A 23,672-nucleotide genomic window follows, 5' to 3' on the forward strand; every position below is an offset into this window, starting at 1 on the left:
GGCCAACGCCAGGCTACAGGGCGAGGCGAACAGAGCCCCCTGCTGGCACCGCGCGCTGCACAACGCCCACCTCACCTCGCCACATCCACACAGCCTTGGGTTTTTCCTTTTAAATGGGAATGAGAAAAGCAATGAAGCACCGTATCCCTGTCCTAGACTGGCCTAAAGTAATTACAGAGATGATTAGGGATGCTAGCCAAATTCTGTACTTTAGAAAAAGAACTGGAATTTGCCTTTTGCAATAACCCGAACTTCAGAAATGTTTCATTCTCATCAAAAGTTGGATGGAAGCTAGCTCTCTCCCGTAGATTCCAAAAGCATGAAAATCCTCCTTAAAATAGACTTGAGATGTTTCAGGATATAAAACGCAAATGACATACGGAATATCTTCTGTTTCAGATAGCTGTTTGGAAGATAAAATAAGGGCTTCTCTGGGATTCTGTAAATGAGGATTTGAAAATAAAATTGTATCTCTTGAACGTTTTTAAATGCTTCAGTAAACTTCAATGGTAAAACTCTTTAAGGAGGCATATATTGTACAGCCACAGGTTCCCTTTGAGGCGGTGTGGAAAGCACTGCGTTGATTGAAGACCTTGAAATATTTAGACACATATTTATCTTCTTTGGGCATCTTCATTTTACTTTAAAAGCATGTAAGTCAGACATGGTGCAACTCAAAATTTCATGAGCACCACACTTTCTTTTCAGTGAATCCCTTTCTGGCTTGAAATAGTATTTTTGAATCGTATCAGAGCAGGCTCCCGTGAAACACACGCTGTCTGCAGAAGAGGGGACGGCCCCGACTCCGGGCGCAGGAGCTTCCCCGGGCACAGGCAGGGCACCTGGGAACAGCTTGTCGCTTGTCTCACCTGAAGGAGCTTCCATCAGGGGGCTGAAGCATTTATCTACAAATCTCGGCTTTTGCTCCAAGCACGCTTTTGTTACAAAAGAAAGTGAAGCCCTCGGTTTCTGCAGGCCAGCTGCACTTTCCCTTTTCAGAGTGGACCTCCCTGACCGGAGTCACTCTATTCCTGATTAAAAGAAGCAAATGCAACAAAGCTGCGCATGCGCAGGGCATGATCGCAAAGGCCTTCTGGGAGAAAATGCTTTCCTCTCCATCATGAAATGAAATTAAACTGAAATAAACTGTGAGTCACTCTGAGACTTCATTGCAATTATATTCAAAGCACAGAAACACAAAAACCAAAAATCTGATACATATAAATGTGAAAAATTCTCTGCTAAATTTTCAATGTATTATTGCCAAAACATAATATTTGGAAAAATATGTCCTTGAGAAAACATACAACTAACCCTAAATATTGGTCAAAATAACGGGATGTTAAGATTTTAAAAAAATAAGACACTCACCAACCATGATTGAAGACTCACAGTGATAATAACCATTACTTTGTTTTTTCTTCTCCATGGAACAAAGATCTATGCGGTATAATGTTTCTTCTCCAAATTCGTGGTTGATAAATGTTTCATACCACTTGGGGTCTATCTGTTTCACTCCCTTGAAACAACAAAACAAAAATCACATCAATCAATCATCCCTCCTAGGAAGCTGGTTCATATCTACCTCCTTCTTACAACCTAATATTACCTTTTGGGATGCCGTATTTCCTACTAGCACTTGAAATTGGATACCACAAAATTGCAAAGTTGTTTTTAAAGTCTCCCTCCCTAGCCTGAGTTGTAGTTTAAAAGCCTTCAATTAAAGAGGACTGATTTAAATTGGCAGCATTGGGAATTTCTTACATGTTGGGCTTCAGAACTACTAAAGCATGTCATAGTGCAATTTGAGATACCAAAGACAGAGTGATCCTCTACAATTACACTGGAAAAACAGAAGAATTTTCAAAATGTGACATGAATCTGAACAGTTTATAGAGGGGAAAATAAGATGGGTGCCGGTTTTAAACTCCTTGTATAAACATGACCTAAAACATACATGTTACTTGAATTGGGACTCTTCTGTCTCTCCTTAGACTTGTCTCAAAGCAGGAATGAACAGCTAGCTGTTCACAAACTACAGAGAGATGCTATTTATTGGTTTCTCTGCAGTTTCCCTAAGCCTGGGAAATCACGTCTCCATGTCCCCTCCACCACTCAGACTCGGAGGACCAAAACACTGAGATGAAGCTAAAACTTGAGATGAAGCTAATTACAATACAGTCTCAATTTTCACTGACAAAAACTAATTATAGAAACGTTTCAAGTGGTGATATGAGGACATACAGTTTTGTTTTCACATTTTTCTGTACAATTTTGTATGACAATGGTCTTGAGTATCACCTCACGGCTTAACCTTTATAGTAAACACATCAGTAGGCAACGCACAGATGTGCAGATTACTTTTGTCCCGCAGTACTCCATCATGTACAAGTTTACTACTGTACCCACTCGATTCTATACTGTTGGGTATTTAAGATGCTCTTTTTAGTGTTGCATTTTTTGTTCTATGTTCAAAATCAGGATCCTGATGCTCTCCTGTCAGAGCATTTCCCAGCTTAGTTAACAGTTAACAGCGATTCTATTCTGATTACCCAGGCTGAAAGCTGTGAGGTTACCCCTCACTCACTCCCTTTCAATCTGTGTCTGCAACACATCCCATTCTAGCCACTCACTATGACCTCTGTCCAGGACGTCCTCATGTCTGCAGTACCCTGGACGACTGCAGGGGCTCCTATTTTCCCACCACCACCTCCTCAACAGCCAGGGCAATCTTGTAACAATGCGGCAGGCCAGCTCACTTCTCTTCTCAGAATCTCTACAAGGGTGCTTGTTTCTGCCACAGGAAGAGCCCAGCTTCCCATACGGACCACGAAGTGCTGTTCTGCCCACTGCTGTGGCCTTGGCCTTTCCAGGCCTTGGACACCTCTCACCTCCTCCTCTCTGCCTCTCTGCACACAACAGGCACAAGTCCACCTTAAAGTCTCTGTGCCGCCTGCAGCCTATACCCCGCCCCCGAATACCCTCATGGTGCATCCCACCTTTAATTCCTGGCTTGAACATTTCTTTCTTAATAGAGCCTTCCCAGGCCACCCCATTTTTTCTGCTTCCTGCCACAGAGGTACTCCCCATACTTAGCTCTTTATACTTAGGCATACGTTTCCATAGCATCCACTGTTTTCTACTTGGCTATGCAATTTACTTATTCATTACTTGTATTTTTCATTGGCAATTTCTGCCTTGGCCAATACAATGCAAGCTGCACAAGGCAAAGGACTTTTCTGATTCTCAGTCACTACTTTCAGTGCTCACAGAACAGGAATCTGAGCACTAACATGAGCAGTGCTCAATAAGCAACTGTCACAAATGCCAGGGAGGACACAGTCTCCAGAAGGACATAATTAACCACATCAAAAGCAGCAGCCATCAGGCTAAGGACCTGTCAGAATATGAGTGCAAATCCTGCTGCGGACACTGTCCAGCTGTGTTAATCAGCTTCTTGCCACTGAGGATAAATCAGTATACAAGAAGGAAAGGTTTATTTGGGCTCATGGTTTCAAGGTTTCTGTCCACAGTCAGTTGGCCCCATTGGTTTGGGCCTGCAGGTGGGCAACAGAGCAGGGAAGGAGCAGGAGGCAAAGAAAAGCTGCTCACCTCCAGGAAGCTGGGAAGCAAAAAAAGAGGAACATGCTGGTTCCCCACGTCTCCTCAAGGGCACCCAATGACCTAACTTCCTCCCTCTAGGCCACGCCTCCTGAGTTCCAATCAACCACCCACATTGCCACAGGCTGGGGACCAACCCCTCAATACAGGGTTTCAAGTGGCATTTCAGAGTCAAAGCATAATATCAGCTCTGCCCTTTCCTTTCACTGCCCTTTCCTTATCAGGAAAGTGAGGTCAACACAGAACCTACCTCAAGGTATTACGTGGCATAAATCACTTACTTTATACAAGTGCTTAGAACAGTAAAATGTAGGGGATATTTATACACACATGCGGTGTGTGCATGGCCAGTATGACACTGGTGAACCAAGAAGTAATTTCAGTCAATAAAAGATTTCAGGAATAAGGAAAAGTCTGGGTAAATGGAAGCTGAGCATTCCCTTTTAAATATTTCTTCACTTGTGTGTGTGTGTGTGTGTGTGTGTGTGTGTGTGTGTGTGTGTGACAGAGAGAGTGAGAGAGAGAGAGAGAGAGAGAGAGAGATTCTGTCTGTCTGTCTGTCTACAGGGAAGTAAGTAGGACACAAGAGTTTCTTCAGACCAGACAAAAGACTAGTGATAGTTTAGCAGACATACAAGGCTTTCAGTTTTCAAGATCCTGATGCAAGCATCAACTAGCCACTGTATTCTCCATTTTATAAAATGTTATTAAAAAAGGAAAAGAAAACAGGGAAACACGAGAGAGCCTCTAATCTGCTAAGCTAGCTGAATTCTAGCACAAGGTAAGCAGCAACCATCTTGCAAGAATTCTTCACAGATGACTTCAACCCGAGTCTTAAGCAATTAGCTTTTATTAGCAAGTGAAATGGAATTAATTCCATAACTCCTAATTTATAGAGGAAGCTGTGGTTTAAAAACTCATAGGGACTCAGGAGGCACCAAAGTCATTTTCCCCGGTCAGAGATTATCTTTAATAATAAAGGATCTAGAAATAGATAAGAGTTTGCTGTATCTCATATATATTATAATATCAGTGTGGTCTTTGTTCTCTGCAGCACGTTTTCTTGGGCAATATATTTCTTTTCTAATAAAATCTATCTGAATTTGTCTCACTATGCAGCTGTAGCAGGTGGCATTTTTCTTTCACAGTAAGAGAAAGAATTGTAATTCTGAGAAAATAAGTGAGTACCTCAGACTCAGATATTATTCAGGGTAAGGATAAGAAGGTTCTTATTTTCTTATGGAATCTATTGGGCTGCCAAAACAGCCTCACAGACATCATCCTTCACGGTTGTACTTTAAAGCTGGGGCGGCGGGTGATGACATTATACTCAGGTTCAGAAGCCCCAAGCCATCCTCTGCTTCCTTTCCTCATGGGGCAAACCTGCCAAGACACCCAGTCGTTTAAAGATAAATGGAGGCATTAACGCATGACTAGAGCTCAAAGAACATCACAAAAATGGCTAAAGCCAGGGGAATCTGATGAGCAAATGCTAAGGGATTTGCAGTTATTTCAAATGCAGAGGAAATATGTGGGCTATCTTCCATGACACCATGCCAGGGGTGCTGTAAGCCTAGAATCTGAGGTACTGTGGGTAACAGGCTAGTAATATGTTATTTCTGCCTGGAAACTAACAGAGACAAGGTATACTCTTAAGGGCTTCACATTTGTAATGAGGTATCAGTTATGCCACATAAAATTAAAAGAAAAAAAATAAATATAGGCTAGCAGACTTTGAAACAAGAAATTAGGGGAAAGAAACGCCAAACAGAAAGCTTCCAAGATTGTCTTCATTACTAGAAATTACTCAGATTTTACCTCACTTAGGCCACTTTCAGTCACAGTGCAGAAAGAATTATCACTGATATTCAAAACCACTTGATAACCTTTGATACAATGTACCATGAAATTGTGAAGCATTTCATTCCTGATTGTAATTTGGTACCCAAACAGCCAACCCCTGAAAATAAAAAAAGGCTACTGAGAACATGGTAAGTATTTTTAGAATCATCTAATGGCTGACTCTGATAAATAATGGAAATTATTTACTCAGGAAGCACTCACAACATAATTTACATTTAGCTAAATGATGCACATAATTTAATATGTGCCAGAGAGGGCTCAGGCTTATATTACTATGCATCCAGCTCTATATTTAATACAGGAAGTACACAGAACCATGAAACAAAAATCTGCATCAGCTAATAATCAGAAAGTAAAAATCACTTAAAGTTCTTTTTTTTTAAATTTTTTTGGTCTTCTTGAGATAGGGTCTCACTATGCAGTTCAGGCTGGCTTGAGTTTACTTTGTAACCCAAGATGGTCTCAAACTCACATTGCTCCTTCTATGCCTCCGCAGCCTCCTAAGTGCTGGGATTGCAAGCATGCACCACCATGCCTGGTTCATTAAAATCCTGAAAGATAAGACACGTATTGCTCATCTTTATCTTCTATAACAAAGTTACTGTTATCAGAAGGCTGCTACAAAGTTATTAAGAAGGCTGAGATTTTTTATAATAGATGATAACCTTATTGTTACTTGTTATAACCACCATTTATACAGCCTATATATAAAACTTATTCATTCTATTGTTGATAGGCTTATCATTACTGAATCTCTGCTTTATTTCCCAACAGTCTGTTCCTGTCACATAAGCAGCTGTAAAAAAAATACACGTCTCCTGTGGTAGTTACTTAAAACCAAAATTAAGAATGTAAATTAAGAGCCAAACCAGACCCGCGTGTCATTTTTGGCATCAGCTCATTACAGGCCAACAGTGAACTTTGATATTTATTTTCATAAGTGGAAAAAAGCTGCATTTTATTGTACGTTGGTTAAAAAATTAAAATTGTTTTCAGCGATCTCTGTCCCTAGTGAAAATCTGTATGCTGGAGCTTGAAGTTGTGGGAAGAATACCCATGGACACTGAGCTCCTCCGAGGTAAACCTTACTTCAGGGCCCTCCCCGACCCCTTCCCTGCTCTGGTCCTTACTGGTCCACTGGTCCACTCCACTGGTCCTTGCACTGTTCTGCCTGCATCTTCAGGGCAGGGAACACTCAGGCGGCTCGGCCAGCTGCAGCCTTTCCCCAGCATCGCTCAGCTGGACGCCAGGCCCTGCATGCAGGCTTGGGTCCTCTTGGTGAGGATGGCAAAAGCCGAACATGCACGGCCCCAGCAGTGGCCCCAGAAGGCTGCGTGCGACCCACCTTGCAGTGTGTCTTCCTGTCACTCTGGTCTGCCCTGTGTGACTGGCCCTTCCCCTCTGCTCCCTTGAGTGGATTCATTTCCTACCTAGCTGAGCCCTGGACATCCTGCCTAGCACCTGGTAGTAAGTTTATTAAAGGAAAACCAAGCTGTGATGAGAAATCTAAAAGACAACAGTACTTGATTATTTTGGACCAATCTGAAAAAAAAGATGCCTTCTCTCCTCGAGTAGTAATAAAAATCATATTGGCAATGTACACACACTGCTCTTAGAACTTTTATTAACTCACTTAATAATCTTTAATGATTGCAAAAGCCTGTGAGACTTGTAGTATTATTACCTCAGATAAGGAAAACAAATCGCAGAGAATTAGGTCACCAACCAAAGGGCGTGGCTAAGAAGGAGATCTTGGTATCAGATTCAGGACTGGCGGAGAACACAAATAAATTGAAAAGAAGACCATACATATGCAAGTTCTTCACCATTCACTTTAAAGGATTAAAATTCTAAGATACTAATCATTCTTGAGACTTAATCAGCCACACTACCATATTTCTAAGACCAATGGCAAAATTAGGAACTTCTCTCAGTCTGAAATAATTGCCTTTAATATGTCATATTGATATGATTAAATCAAGTGATTACTGTTTGCCTGCATACACGTATTTCAATTTACCATGAAAGGAAAAGGGAGGTGAGAAAAAATTCACAGATGCTACTCAAGTATAGAAATACTATTTGAATAATCCAGCCTGGAAAGGGATTTTATTACTACTCTTAATATCCAAATAATCAAGTAAAATACTGGTAGAGATTTTCTGACTTTTCTAGACCAGTTGTTTACTTGAGGACACGCTTCTTACATCAACATTTACTTTAAGCTATGGTATCCACGCAGCCCACCTTGGAATCTCTTAGGCATGCTGTCTCCCTGATTCCTCTATTTATAAGCTCACTTTCAGCATTCCTGACCTGTTTAATCTTGAGGTTGTAGGGAAGAAAAGTGGAATCTTTTCACCTTGGCATTTTATCTAACATTCACAGTATTACACGGTGCCATGCTAGTAGTCAGTAGAAACAGGGCCACTAGAGATACAGGTTTTTATCTGTTGTTGGTGCCTCCTTCCACCTGCTCTAACTCTGACAGAGGGCACATGCACTAAGTGTCAAGAGACACTGTCACAGAGGGAAGGTTTTAAAATCCCTAGCTGCACAAGCCACTTCACAAAAGCTACCAAGAGAAAATGCAGGGTCATTTTCTGGTCCAGAGGCTCTTCCAGGAGCTGCTGGCATCAAACAGAACAGAGGCGCTTGGCTTCAGCTTCTTTGTACCCCACTCACCAGGGAAATCACAGGTCACTGGTACCCAGGAAGTTGCAGGCTCGATATCACAACAGTGGACCAGTATGGCACCTTTCTGTTTTTATTCAAGCACACTGTCTACTTAGCCAATGTCCACACCTCCTCAGAGCTTCTTAGGCACAGTATGAGAGACCATGTGCTGTTCGGTCTACAATGTAGCTGTTTACTAGTAACGTCTGCATGTGGCTTTTCTCATTATTATGAAACAAAGAAGGAGCCTTAGAACTAAAGCATCCGAGAACAGTTCCCGTGCATTTCTTTCTTGGCTGGTCCACTCCCGGCCCCAGTTCTTACTGTGTTCTTGGTTCAGAACAAATTTTGTGGTCATTCAAATATAAACAAGCTGCAGCCTCCTCTTCCTCTTCCTACCACATTTGTTCCTGAAGAAAGTTTTGTTCTTCTGGAGCATATTTGTCTAAATTCACCAACTTAAGCTTTGTCTAAATTCACCAACTTAAGCATTTATTTCTATACCTCAGAGTGTCTCACTATGATAACTTAATGTAATATTTTCCTCTTTCAATGTCATAGCTTTCCTTTCTAATCAATATTTTCCAAAAGACCCCAACAGCAACATGACTGTTCTACAGAAGATGATTCAGAAGTAAGATGCCAAATGGGCGAGGTGGCACACACCCATCATCCCAGTACTTGGAAGAAGAGGCAGAAGGATGGTTGTTAGTTCAAAGCCAGTCCAGGCTACATAGTAAGTTCAAGGCCAGCCTAGATTATATGGCAAGACTCTGTGTCAACAAATAAATAAATAATCATAGAAAAGTCCTCACAAACAATTTTAACTTGTCAATTGGTCTACATATTGCAACTCACTGAAATAGCAGTAGAACCCATTCTGTGTTTACATCTTAAAGGACCAAAGCACAAAATCACTCACTGAAGCTAGATTTTCTGTAGACAGGACTTTAGCCAAACGGCAGCCTTTGATACAATCCACATAGGAGCTAAATAGATAAACAGTGGCGAAGGGACTGTGCACTGGCAAAGTAATTTAAATACATACCCAGGTGTCACTCAGCACAGTTTCATAATTTTAAGAAAGGCCTTGAACATTTTTGCAGCTCATCCTGCTCCTAGGCATCTAAGGAATTCTTCTCCGGCTTTCTTATGAACTCATCAGTCTCCCACACTTACTCCTAAGAGTGTTGTTTCTTCTTCCACCCCTCCCCCCTTCCCCTCATCAGAGCATCACTCTCAAAAGAACAACCATTTTATCTGACCCTCCCCAACTGCCCAGGAGAGCACCCTACCCACCCAGTAAGACAGAGGTCTCTGCCCAGCACACGTGGATTCCAACCATCATTGTTCTAAGAACTGGGTAGAGGACCTGGACACTGAGACCTTCACTGAACTTGTACATGTTAGACAACAGGAAAATGACACAAGCCCCACCCCAGTTCTGGGCTGAAGCCAGGGCTTCATGTGTGCCACAAGCCCTCCCCACAGAGTACATTGTGAGCTCACTGCAAGTCGTTTGACCAGGCTGGTTGGAGCCACTTCTGGATACCATGTTAGATGAAGGAGATTTGGTAAACACATGCGTATACGCACACACACACACACACACCTCAGATACGAACAGCTGTTATACATATGACTGGGAAGAATGTATAGGCCTTAAAGCAATTTGAATGTTTCTCTGCAGGCAGCAAAGCATCCATGGATTTATGTTGTAACTGGCCAGTATGTAACCATTACTGTGTAGAATGATTTATTTATAACATGTTAGATCCCTTCTTTTGACCACATTCCAAACTTAATAAAAATTTAATTGTGACTTTTCTCCTTCATTCACTCTTAATATACAGAATTAAGGGATTACTTAGCTTTTCTTATGCACCAAGAGGCAGCCTGTATCTATAAAGATTAAGATTATATACTGCTTCCAAAAAAAGTAAAAAAAAAAAAAAAAATCTCAGACCAGTCAGTAATTTCCATAGAGATTTTTCTTTTGTAGATTTTAAAAATTAAGGATATTTTCAAAATGTCAAGAAACACTTCTGTACTGATAAAATAACGTGTTTGGCAGGAAAAGTTCACAAGAGGAAGGAGTTGGTACCACATGATGGCAGAATTCAAAAATACTCATGGGCTACCTCCAGAATATGCTATCAAAGTAAACACAGTCCTAGGAAGCCCGACAAGCTGCATTTGCCCCCATCTTGCCCATTCTCACCCCATCTCCACCTTGGGCACTTCTGGTACCTGCCAGTAGGATATGCTTGATGAAATGTTACCACTTGTTGAGAAGTAGGTTTGACTTGACTTTCCCATCCATTCAGGCTATCCCCGGCTGACCACCCCCAAACCCTGTTTAATTTCAGTGAATTAACAAAGTACTCTGTATACCACTTCCTGATTTTTGAAGCAGATCACAAAAGAAGCAAAGTGGAATTCAAGACAACCAAGTTATGAGAAATCAAATGAGAATTTAAATGGGGAAAGGCTGCGGCTAATGGTACAAGACCATTAAGGGAAACTCATAAACAGTCTATCAGACAACAGATGATTACAATCCCAGTCCTGCAGACCAAGCCTGAAATTACCACAGGGGAAACACTGTGCTCCACATGAAGCTATACAACAAGTCACTGTAATCAAATTCAGCTGTGGGAGAGAAAGTAGGAAAAAAGAAAGACCAGTAACTTCACACTCTGGCTTCAGCTCAAAGGTGCACACACAATCACACTCAGGCTTTCAAGATGGAGTCACGAATGCTGCCAACAGTCAATAGTATCCCCATCAAGTGGAGCTCAGAAACAAAAACCCACTGCAGGAGGCAAACAGGAATGCTCTTAGGCAAGGACGGCTGGCTGCTAAGGCGATTTGAGCAGGTTTTGTCAGGTCTTCAACCACAGATAATGGGAAGATTGGTTGGTACAAAGAGACTAGAAACAAAATTATTTTTTTTTTGTCTTTTTCCTTTTTATCGGTACCAGGGATCGAACTCACGACTGCCTGCTTGCAAGGCAGGCGCTTATGCCGCTGAGCTAAATCCCCAGCCCCCAGAAACAATTTTTTAACTTACTAGGGTAATAAAATGAAAAGGAACTGAGCAATTTGATGACTCAAATAATTAGTATTTTCTATTTTTAAGGTGTCTCTCCACAAAAGAATAAAATTCTAGTGAGTGGTTAGAGAAAACTAGCTCATATTTAAGAAATGGTAATATAATTCCAATGTTCACTAGTAATAGTTTTGTATTTTGTCTTGGTTACTATTCTCTCATTGCTAAGACTTGACACTTGACACTCAAAATGAAGGAAGGAAAGGTTTACTTAGCTCAGTTTGTGGAGGTTTCAGTCTGTTATGGATTAAAAATTGGTGGTCAACTTATTGCCAGCTAAATTAAATCAGTATGGTGCTGAGCGTAGATGTTCCACCAGAGGAAAGTTGCCAGCATAAATAGAGAGATGGTGAAGGAGAAGCTCGGCATTGTGGATTTCTCCAAATGTTGCTGTTTGAACCATTGGTTCTCCTGAAGGAGCTTCAGTGTGAGTTTGACCAGTGTCATCAGAGGAGCTTGGGACCTTCTTGGTGAGAGTGGCTGTGGTCCACTTTCAGGGAGCTCTGGACCTTACATCGAACATCACTTCCTGGCTCTGGAGGGGAAGACGTGTGCCACTTAGTCTCCAGGAGACTGACTTTCTGTCATGTACTCGACTGTGCTTATCATCGGAGGAGCTCGGGGCCTCCGTGTCACTGAGGATGATTGTGGTGCTTTTCAGGACATCCCTGGTCTTTATTACAAGCATGACTTCTCAGCTCCAGTGTAGAATCCTCAACCTATCAGCTCGGCTCCTCCACCCGCTGGCATAGACTTTCTAGCCTCCGCTGCTGACCTTTGGGCCTTCTCAGCAAGATCCGTAAAACAGACTAGTGTGAATCCTTCATGGACTCTAGACCTTCAGTTGGACTGTGGGAGGCACTGTCATGGGCTCTGGGTCTTCATCTGGACTCATGCAGGACATTGCTGTGGGATCCAGGCCCTTGAATGAATATTCTGAATATTCTGGGTCTTTAGTGTTGTGGATAGATTTCCTGCACTTTCTTGTATTAACTCTGGGTGGCCATAATAAAACAGTAGTATAAATTCTGTGTCCTGATTCTAATTGTTCTCCTTACAACCACTTACTACAGCACAGTGCCCCATATAAGGCAGAGTGGCTCATGGCAGAGGGCAAACAGTTCATGGTGATAGAAGACAAGGGCAAAAAAAAAAAAAAAAAAAAAAAGGAGCACATAGAAAAGACTCTTTCCATCCCTTGTATTGTATGTAGGCCACACCCACCCTAGGATGGATGTAGCACTCTCACCCATAATCCCATCACTGGACCATAAATTGATTATAAACTCTAGAAGCCTACCCCTATGAGGCTTTAGAGAGGCATCCAGACACAAACCACAACATATTTCAACCTTAGTTCCCACTCAAATCTAAATGTTTCTCTCAAGAAAAACATAATTGCCTTCTTCCGCAGTGTAGTTAATTATAATTACCAAGAGCTGGCTGGCTAATGAGCTTGGCCAATCTTTCCAGTGATAAAGAAAATATTTATTTTTGTGATAAAGAAAATGTTACTGCCATCCACTGATTTCAGTTGGTCTACTTTCAGGTGACGATTCAAACGGTTCAGAAATTAGCTACTGTCATTTACTAAACAAGCTAAATAATTTTGTACTGATACAACTTTGACATAAAAATTTGTTTTCTTGGCTACAGATCCTCTTTTGTCTCTACCCACAATTAATCCACTGTGCAGACTTGCCAGTTCCCTACAAGATCACAGTGCTCCCTGCTGACTGTACTGGTTAGCTTTGCCACTGCTGGGGACAATACCTGGAAGTGAGGTATAATTTACCTCATAGTTTCAGGGATTCAGTACATGGCCCACAGAGTGCCAGGCAGAAACATCATGGCAGAAAAGATGGGGAGCAAAGCTGCCTAGATTATATGGCTGAGAAGCAGAGGAGAAAGGGTTAGGAACCAGAGACTCCAAGGCCACACCTCCACGGTCCACCCAGATGCACCCAGATGTGTGCTCCACCCGCCCCCAGGGTGAATCCCAGAGCCCATCTGGTTGACATTTTTCCCTAATCACCCACTGGCCTTGACTAGGAAAATAAATTACCAGGTGATAGAGGTTCTAAAATATCTGAAAAAGCATTGAAGGAAAAAAAAGCTTTCTATCTTTAATGGTAATAGTTGAGACAGAAAATGTGTATTTAATACAGTTAAGGCAAACATATGCAATTTAAATTAGCATGAACACTTTACTACTGCATTTTCCAATACAAGTTCTAAAACTGTGTTTCTTTAATTATACGGTACTTAAGTCAGAATTTTGTCCAGGGTTTCCAATGATGATAAAGAAGTTAAAATGTGCACAGAACCTAGACATTTTAAGCATAACTCTCACTAAGCCTGAACTATCAAGGTCAGTATTTCCTAAATTATGTTCCACAAAACACCAGTGCCACAAGGTGGTCAGCAGAAAAGAAGATTTATTGATCAAGTACATTTGGCAAACAGCTCCAAGTGAGACTATTCCCAAAATATTCCCTGCCTCTGCCTCTGTGTCCCTTCCTGAAGCAGATCATACATCCTGCGTTGATGCAGAAGGCCCCAGGAGATTTGCCTTGGCCAATAGAAGGTGGTCAGGAATGACATCTGTCACTTCTCAGCAGAAGTTTTAAGAATCAGCATGTGGTTTACCAACTCCTTCTCCAGCTCTGTCTCAGGCATAGGCTACATGGCTGAGCTCCTGAGTGTACAGAAACACAGTGGCCCCAAACTTAAGTCAAATGATGTATCTCTGCTGCCCAGATTTTGAGATTTATTGCAAGATTTGCAACAAACAGATTGCATCCCAGAGATCCTAGAAATCAGATTAACTTTATTTAGCTCATCATTACTAACACCCATCCAACTGCAGAATCCTGGAAACTCTGAAAATGTTCTGAGTGGAAAAAAACTGCAAAAACTTCTTTAAAAAATGCTTGCTTCTGCTCTCCATTCCACCCTGAAGACTAAATTAACTGTGCCATTTCTTGTTGGGTTTTCAAAGACAATCAGGGCCAATCAGGAGTCATTTGCGACTACTGTAGCAGCTAATTCCTAGAGCCCTTCCTTTAAAATATAACCCAGGTTTCTGTTCACGTTCCCCATATGTCACTCTATTTTTTAAAAAATCATGAAGTGCTAAAAGGTTCCAAATAAACATTTAGGTAGCTTTATCTTACAATTGTTAACCAATGATAAACTTATTTATGTTTTTTCAGTGTACAAAAATGACAATGTGACAGTGCAATGCTATAAAATGTATTAAAGGAAAACGTGAAGTCGCTTGTCATGTACAGTACACTTTGACACACAAGCAATAACACAGGTGACTAATGGCACTGAGAGCATCACAGGAGAAATTATAACTCCATCTCACATCAGATGTCACTAAACTTTTAGTGCTAAAAAGCCATTAAAACAAAAAGATCTGCTTTTATATGCACTCGGTAATATAAAAATTGACTCAAATACAAGTGGAAACTGTAATTAAGCCCTCTGGCACTGGAAAACTCAGGAACAGGTTACTGAAGCAACGTGCTTTACCTTATGCCAAGGATATTTTTAAAACAAGCTCTTGTCTGGAATAATATAAGCAAGGAAGTGGAAAAAGTGGCCTGTAGTCTCTGGGCTTCTCTGCTCCAGGGACCCCTCCTCCTTGGTGGAGGGGCCAGTGTGCTTATGGGGGAAGGGGAGCCTGCTTTTAGCAGCAGCCTGAGCTTCCCCACTTCGCCAAGGGGCTCCCCTCCTTTTACAAAAGCGGGGCTTCCTAGGTGCCTCCTCCGAGGCCCTCTTACCACAGCTTCTTCCATGACAGACACCTTGGAAGGCTGCTCTTGCTCTCCGGTGCCCCCTATCCAATGGAAGCTTCTCACACAAGTCCTCCTAGAGGACACTGCTTATGATTCTGTGTACTTTGCTATCTGTGGGATTTCTCTGTCTCTAATTTCTCTAAAGTGTAGTTTGTGGCATTTTTTCTGTTGTCCTTTGGGCTCTGCCTGGTTTCAGCAGGATGGGGGCCAAGGTTCCTATCTAAATGGCCTCTATCTTCCCATCAGAACTTCAAGTTCTTTTTCCCTCTGCCCTCTTCCATTCAAATACACAAGAGAGCCAAACCCAGGATTTAAAAAATCTCTCTGCAAAGCTGCAGCAGGTGATCAGATCAAAACATGCACCTTCTAGATATATCAGAATAGGACAGAGGTCAAGAGTCACTAAGACCAGGCTCCTCTCACTAGGAGCAAATAGGGTCAGGACATGTGAGGTGATTTACCTGGGGCAAACAGAGCTAAGACAAGAGAACTCCTGCTCCTTCAAATTCACTGCACAGATTTCCTCAATAGGAGCAGTCTCAGTTTAGAAGTGGTGTTGAAAGACCCATTATCATGCATAACCCCCCAAAATGAGTGGTAATCAAATTACACCCAGCCAATTAATGAAATCCTGAGAAAATGCACTGTTAGGTAAATGGATGGATGGATGATGGAGGGATGGACAGACAGATGGACAGGAGTAAATGCCAAGGTGAGGAAGATGACGTCAGAGCATTATGGCTGCAGAGCAGTGCAGAGGAAGACTGAGACTCAGCCAACCTGATCTAAAAAAAATAAAATAAAATAATCCCTATTTTGGTTCTGTGGATTCAGGGACTCGATTTCCCCTTAACTGCACCACCAGCACAGTGTCCATCTGCAGCGCTCCTTCTCTGCTTTCCCTGCTTCTCCTACCTGTAACTGTCTACACCCTCCCGACCCCCAGGCCCACCTCGCAGGGAGATCACTGACACAGCACCCCCAGCCCTGCTGCATGCACCTCAGCAAACTCAGTGAAAACAGTAGCTGACATCTTCAAAGAAGCCCTTATTTTTCATTCCGAAGTTTGACAATGACTCTGAAAAACTGCTGCAAGGAAGTGCCAATTAAACAGCCAAACCTTCGTGAGTTTAAGTGCAACAGTAGTAAATTACAAGAGTACAATGCAGGGAAGACATGTCGGCAACCGAGAAAAGAATGCGTGCCTAGAAAACAACTGATCTCTCCAAGAGGGAATCACATTTACTTCTTGAGAAATCCAGGGTTTGTGTTAAGAGGCTTGTTTGATTTAAAATTGGGCTTCTTCTGCCACCAAGTGTTAGCACATGTTTCTAACCTATCAGGTTTTGCAATGTTAAATCACTGAAGCACAAGGTCATTCAATGTGAAAATAAATCAAAAGGATTCACTTTATACAAAGCATGGAACTGAACAAGTAGCAGACTTGGTGCCAAACAGCTGTATTCTAAGAAAACTGTACAATTTGAGCTTTAGTTAGCATTTCAAAGATACAGGAAGTCAGATTTTCTGAGTCTTTATTCATTTGATAAAAAAGTCATAAAACACGATAATCATCAGAATAGCTCTAAAATATATGACTTTTTTTCAATATTACCTGATGTAATCTACCTACTATAATTTCAGGAAACTAATAATATGCAAAACTGACACAGATAATGACTAAATGTCTCCCCACATTGAAAGATATGTATCAGTCAAAAAGAGCTTTACACTTCCCAGAATCTGTCCTTAGCCCTAGCTCAGTTCTCTAACTTGTAAACCCGAACACCAGGCTGTGGCAAAGGAAGTTGCACATTAGGAAATTCAACAGAGTTTCTATATTTTTAAAACCCTGAATATAATATATAGAATTTTTAGCTGCACCCCTGGACTTTAGGATACTTCTACTGTGTGCTATTACCTGCAATCAGGTGTTCTACCATAGGACAGCATCCTGAAACCCAACTCTTCTGCACCCCAACCATGAATACCAGTGGGAATTGTCAACACTAGCCTTTTACAACCACCCCCACTAGGGGGTGCTCTCTCAGCCTGCACCAACCATCTGTCCACATCTTTTATGTTAATGAGATGCTTTACCTTTCTCAACAGGCCGATTATGGCTCTAACATTGAATCTGCTCTTTTCTAAGTCAGCACAGATAGCAGCTTCTCAGAACATTAAAAATCAACAATGGCCAGATGATGGAGAGAAACCTCAACTGAGTTAACTGAGTTACTGCACCATGAAGATCTCATACCTCCTAGAAACAATGAGGGATGGACCATCTATCTCTCTGTCTCAGAATTTGCCTGTCTTAATCCTCAGCGTGTCTCTACTTAGCCCAGTCCTTTCAACTAATAATTATTCTATCTGTCCCAACAAAAGCACCACCAGCATCTTCGGAGTGCTCCAGTATCACACTGAAAATTATTCCAGCAGGTCAAATCAGAACATAAAGACTATGCAACTAGCACCAGCCTCTGAACAAAGCATCTTAAAGGGAGGTATTCAGCTCTTTTTTAGACATTGTCCCCATGCACCAACCCCCACACCAGAAGCTAAAGGAACACCTCCCCAGGCACTGGGAAGGCTTCTAGAGCTCAGAACCCAGCGGTTCCCCTTGTTGCTGGTCCTGAAGTAGGGAGCCTCTAACTCGCTCTTCCCCAATTCTGACCAGCTCAGCTCACCACACCCCAGCCCTCCTCAGAACCCAGCAAAACCCCAACTGCCCTGGAGGAGAATGCTCGGTACCCACATGGGATTTCCTACATTCGGAGGGATACTATAGTCTGCTCTGCTGCCTGACCTATCAGAGAAGTCATGGGCTAAAAGGACAATTGTGGCAACACAATATGGGCTTTTCAATGGACCCATAATTTACTGAAAACATTAAAGTAACCCCTCCAGAATTACTTTACACAGCCTTGGAATGTATATACATTTTATTTCTCTCCATGCTATTACAGGGTCCTTATAATGATCTACTCTAACAGCTGCTTAGATCATTGATATGCTTTACCATAAATGACTTAAAACATTCCTGAATTAATGCAGAAGATATTTCTAAACTTTCCCTGTTATTGATAAAGCTTAGTAAATATCTGTATGCATAAAAAGCTTCCTCCTGAAATAGCCTGTTCAGATACATCAGCAGCAAAAATATCTTAAAATAACATAACTTTTTTCATGCTTTTCAGCATCAGCTCCATAATTCACAGCTCCAAACTCCATTCCAGTACTACAAGGCACCACCTTTAGTAATCCACTACCACAAATTTATCCTAACAAACACTACTGTGATACACTGCAATTGGGACAGAGTGGGACCTACACAGTGGGGGAGACGATTCTGCGAAACCACTCAAGTGCAGTGGGAAATGTTGAAATACAAACTCCAGAGTAGCCAATGTTTTAAAGAGAAAGAAAGATGTTGAAATGGGGATATTACCTTCAGCACTGATTTGTCAGCCTGTGATTAAGTGTGAAACCTCGTGGAAGAGGGCAATCCATTTGGAAGCAAAACAAGAAAGATAACGAGCAAAGAAGTAAACTGTCAGTCTACAGGTTTTATGCATTGTTATTCCAGATTTCAAAATCTGTCATACAAACTATTATTACCAAACATACTCTGGAATGCTACCGAATACAGACACTAATGAATCTATGGCATCATTATAAAAACAAAAATGCAAGATTTCTTTTTGAGGGCAGCTCTAACAATGGTTTGTAGAAATCTCATAACCACAGGAGAGTGAATCACCTAAGCCCATGTTTTAAAGAACCAAAAAGACTTTGCAGGGATGGAGAGATCAGATGCAAAACATGCTACATTTAGAAAAAGTTCTACTCACTAATGAACACAACCTTCTACAGAGCTGCAAATGAGTCTTAACCACAACCCAGGGCCACGGAGAGCAGAGAGTGATGTTGATCTGTGCAGCCATCTCTGAAACTCTGCGAGAGCAGAGCAGGCCACTGGGTGTCTGAATGTGCCTGGGGAGGCCCCTGGGTGAAATCCAAAACCAGGAAGGGCATCCTTAGGATCCAGGAAGCAGGCACGTGAATCCAGAAGAAATCAAAAGTTGTTCCAATCTCAAAAAAAAGGAGGCAGTGGCCTAGAAAGGAACTCAGAGCCATGTGCCTTAATTTGCCACTGCCGGCCATTCCTTCCGGGGAAATCTCTCAGACACCTGGGCTGACAGGTGCCTCAGAGACACTCAGCCCTGCCCCTGTGCACGTTCCCCAAGCCCTCGATGGAGCCCATGGCTGGAGGAGCCAGGAGTCTTCTGCAGGCCTTGAAAGATCTCCTGGGGGAGAGACAGGCTTTGCCCAGGTGCAAGAACCCAGGGTTTATGAGCAGCACTGTGGACGGGGGCAGCAGAGCCAGCAGCGGCAGCAGCCCAGAGGAGAAGCAGCACAGAGAGCGCAGATCCGCCTCAAGGCTCCTGGGGAGGAGGCGTGGACATGGAAGTGGCAGCCCTGAATGATGACCCTAGTGTGCACCTTGTGAGGCACAGCTGTCACAGCCTCCGGAGAGGACCTGAGCATCCTCGGCATTCTTGGAAACTGGAACTAAATGAGCCCAGAACCCCAGAAATAACAGAGACAGGGAGAGCATCAAAACCACCATGAGGGTCTCCCATGCCCCACCACGCTGAAGGCTGACAGTAAAGGTGCACTCACATGCTTCCGGAGCCAGGGGGCTTTGGACAACTTCATGAAGGTCAAGTGAGGCTTAAAACCTCTGCTGTCTCCTGCCAGGACGCCTTTTTCTTGAAACGTTCTCTTTGCAATCTCTGAAAAACATCAAAAGAATGAAAAAAGGCCACTGTAACTATACAAGCATTTGGAACTGACAATTTCAATTCCAGAAAAATACAAAGCGATAGAATGATCAGGATCTAAAATCCTATATAGAAAATATTTTTTAAAACATTATCCTGAATTAGCACAGATTGGAAAAAACCATCAATAAAGAAATGACTGATAAATCAGCATACAGCTGAGCCGGGTGTGGTGGTGCATGCCTGTAATCCCAGCACTCGGAAGCTGAGGGGAGAGGATCGCAGAGTTTGAGACCAGCCTGGGCTACACAGTAAGTTCAAGGCCAGCCTGAACTATGAAGTGAGACCCGTCTCAAAAAACAAAACAAAACAAAACAAAACACTACACATACGGCTCTCAAAACTGACAACATGTTAGCTATTTGGTATTTCTGAGTACATAAGCACTATCTACAATACACAAGTAAAATTCTTTGAAAAATGTAAAACTCCTTTTCAAAGACTCTTATGAACAGCTGTTTGTTTGGGGTTACTGTTAGTGAAGTGATTTAAAGACAGCTCCAAAGTAAGACCATGCTCCTCGTTGGTGACTGAGAAGGAGCTGCGGCCCTATCTCCTCTGACCATGCTTTTCTCTGAAGTCCAGAGCTCTAGAACGTCTTAAAAATAAAAACAAAAATAAAAATAAACGTTTTTTAATGGACTACGAGAATCAAAAGTAGCCGCAAGTGCTGCTGGAATCTCAGCTCCACGTAAGGGTAACCAGAGGCTTGATGAAAACAGAACTCTGCATCTGTCCCTCCTGCCTGAACTCTTCTTACAGTGCAAGGTGTGCAGTGTGCAGGTGGGAACAGACAGGCGGGTGAACCTCACAAAAACCCCATGCCCTCCTTCCTAAGGAAATGAAGGGTTCGGCTAGAATGGCTGGTCCATGTAAAAATAATAAAATAATGAGAACAGAATTCACAGAGAACAGGGGAGTCTCGAAATGGAAATCCTGAAGCAAAAGAAAAACCCCCTGGCTGCTTGTTGCTTTTGATGACCCATCTTTCAGTGCGGTCAGTCACGTTTGGCAGGGTGGCCGCTGAGCACAGGGTGGCCTAAGAGCTGAGTTGTTGTTATTCTGTATTTTAGAAAATGGACACACGATGACTACAGTGTCAGTAGTTTACTCAAAAATCCTCCACTAGGTAATGAGTAGGATAGAATTTGAACCCAAATTTAACTAACTACGAAGTTCACACTGCCTCTGAACGTGAAGAATCCAAAAATCTTCTTTCTCCTGTATAAGAAATGTTCCTTAAACAAAAGCTAAAGGTAGCTGGATAAAAGGCTCGTATACCAGAGTGGAAACATAATCAACAAACACTACTGTGATCTCTCATTCAATCAACAAATATTAAGAATCCATTATATATCAGCTACGATTCTAGGTGGTAAAGAACAATGAACATGACAAATTCTCTGCCCTTGTAGAGCTTCCATCTACGCTGGGTGCCACAAACAAATACATAAAAATAAGGTCAAGAATTGACAGCCAAAAGGAAGAAAAATGAAACTGGGGAAAGGCTACAAAGTCACGTGGAAGGAAACCAGGCTGGTACTACAGGTAAGGGAGTATGAGAATCCCACTTGGAAGACCTGATCTGATATTTGGGCTGACAGGGCAACCCCATGTGGATCTGGGGGAACAGTGCTTGAGGGACAGGACAGAGCACTGCACTGGATGTGACCGCAGCTCGGGAGAAGGTTGAGTCGCAGGAGCAGGTGAGTGGAGCTTGCAGCTTAGAACACAGACAGCGGCTCGCTGGGCAGCAGCTTTGGCTGAGGGGAGCAAGACGGGAATCCATGTAAGAGCACTGGGAAGGTGAGGGGTCAAGGCAGGAAGCTAAGGAGATGTTTACACTACCAGCAGAGCCAGGACAGTGACAATGCCATCCCTCCCCTGTGACACCAGGTCCCACAGCTGGTGCCTAGACACCTGCAAGAGACCCAAGGCTGGTACCGCTTCCCCCTGGCTGGCACTGGTGGCAGCTTCCTGGGATGACACAACCCATCCCGCACTTCACACAGTCCTGTCTGCCTTCTTTCCAGTTCCTTTCAAAGTGTGTGTCAGAGCCAGATCACACCTCCTGCTGAGGTGTGACCCTGTCTTAAAAGACTCTGCCTAACCTGAGAGATGGTACAGAGGGTTTAAGATGATGGGAAGCCAAAAGGAAAGACCAGAGTCCAACAGGAAGGCATGAAGAAACAGTAAGGGGCATTCACAATAACTACTGTTGTGACTGACTCAGAAACAGAGTTCGTGCAAAGTACAAAAAGGTGAACCTTTCTCAACTACGCCGTCGTGACTCCCCCTTAATCCACTCTACTTTGGTACCTTCTCTGGGTCCTATTTGAAACAGGACCCAGACTCAGAGGGCTGAATCACACAAGAGCATCCTCTTTGTAGGTCAAAACCAGCCTAGCGTGGGTGGGGTTATGATTCAATATATGCCATTGTAGACACCTCACTGAATTCCTAAAGATGTGGTCCAAGGGATTAAGGAATAATTTCCAAATCTTCAAATATCAGGAGAATCATCACACAGCAGAGCTTCTGATTCCAACTTAGAAACCCATGCTGATCACCCTGGCACAAAGGTGTGCACACATCAATTCACTCCCTGACACTCCTGTGTGTCACACACATTAACCACTGAGGGAGGAGATCAAGAGGCAGCGTCCAATTGGTGAGAATTATCTAAAGTGCAACAGACATAAGAAAAGGGCTTCAGCTGGCAGATACAAAAGTAACAGGCAGCTGACCCATTCTTTGTATCAACATTTACTTGTGTATATTTTTTGATATAATAATCTTACTACGAAGTGAGTCAATGGAACATTTTTCATGTTACTAGTTTTCATTACTAAAGGTTTTGACCTAATGGTTTTCATTATTCACTGGATCTGAAAACTCTGATAAGAGATATTTGTAAAATAATATTTGGCACATTTAACTTCTATTGGTTGTAGTTTCTTAGTATTTTCTAGGTATATGGATATATATTATATATTTTCTGAGTATATAGAAACAGCAAAAAGGAAAATGTTTTTTCTGGAAATAATTTCTCAATAAGGATTTATGCTTCTACTATTAGTAAAATCTACTGCTTAGCCAGAGTATTAGGTAATGGTTAGAAGGATATCATTTTTGAGATAAGAGTTTTTGCTAATGTGAAAAATATGTCAGTTCTCATCTATGGTAGCTTATACACTGGAAGAGAAGCTTATGAATAACTAAAGAGATTACTCAATTCTTTGTAATAGCATGGAAATTCCTTCAAGCACTAAATTAAAAAAAATCACACGAAGACATCAGACATCCTTCAAAAGCGCTTCCTATATAATATAATTTATCTCATAACTGAACAGAAAGTTGTCTGGAAAAACAACTTCTTTAAAATATATTTTAAATACTAGGAACCTCTGCTATATACAAAAGAACACTGGAACAAATAATTTCATAAAAAAGCAATAGTTTGTATTCCCTGTAAATATAACTTTTGCTTCTTTAGCTTTTCCATATATATATTTACTTTTGTACAGGAGATTTTCTTCAAATGAACTCTTAAAAATTGTAGTAGAAATAGGGGCTAGGGATTTAGCTCAGCGGCATAAAGCACCTGTCTTGCGAGGAGGTGGTCCTGAGTTCAATCCCCGGTACTGATAAAAAAAAAAAAAAAAAAGAAAGAAAGAAAGAAAGAAAGAAAAAGAAACATTAAAAAAAAATTGTAGTAGAAATAATTTAGGGCCAGGGATTTAGCTC

The 23,672-nt window shown here is 42.1% G+C and overlaps 1 protein-coding gene across 6 annotated transcripts in view; it reads right to left on the minus strand.

Moving 5' to 3' along the window:
* Akap7 (A-kinase anchoring protein 7) overlaps nucleotides 1-23,672 on the minus strand; it is a 115,917-nt gene that overhangs the window by 47,052 nt on the left and 45,193 nt on the right. For 4 of the 6 annotated variants that reach the window (XM_063233486.1, XM_063233487.1, XM_063233483.1 and 1 more), the window contains exons 6-7: nucleotides 19,765-19,877; nucleotides 1,372-1,519 (exon numbers count right to left, since the gene is read on the minus strand). In XM_063233486.1, the coding sequence (XP_063089556.1) occupies nucleotides 1,372-1,519; nucleotides 19,765-19,877 (261 nt within the window). Of the gene's footprint in view, nucleotides 1-1,371; nucleotides 1,520-18,529; nucleotides 18,551-19,764; nucleotides 19,878-23,672 lie in introns of all 6 variants that reach the window. The other 2 variants (XM_063233484.1, XM_063233485.1) reach the window with 1 other exon arrangement.

The sequence above is a fragment of the Cavia porcellus genome, unplaced genomic scaffold (genome assembly GCF_034190915.1).
Source record: "Cavia porcellus strain 051 isolate PalLab524CR breed Dunkin Hartley unplaced genomic scaffold, mCavPor4.1 scaffold_22, whole genome shotgun sequence".
Classification (NCBI taxonomy): Eukaryota; Metazoa; Chordata; class Mammalia; order Rodentia; family Caviidae; genus Cavia; species Cavia porcellus.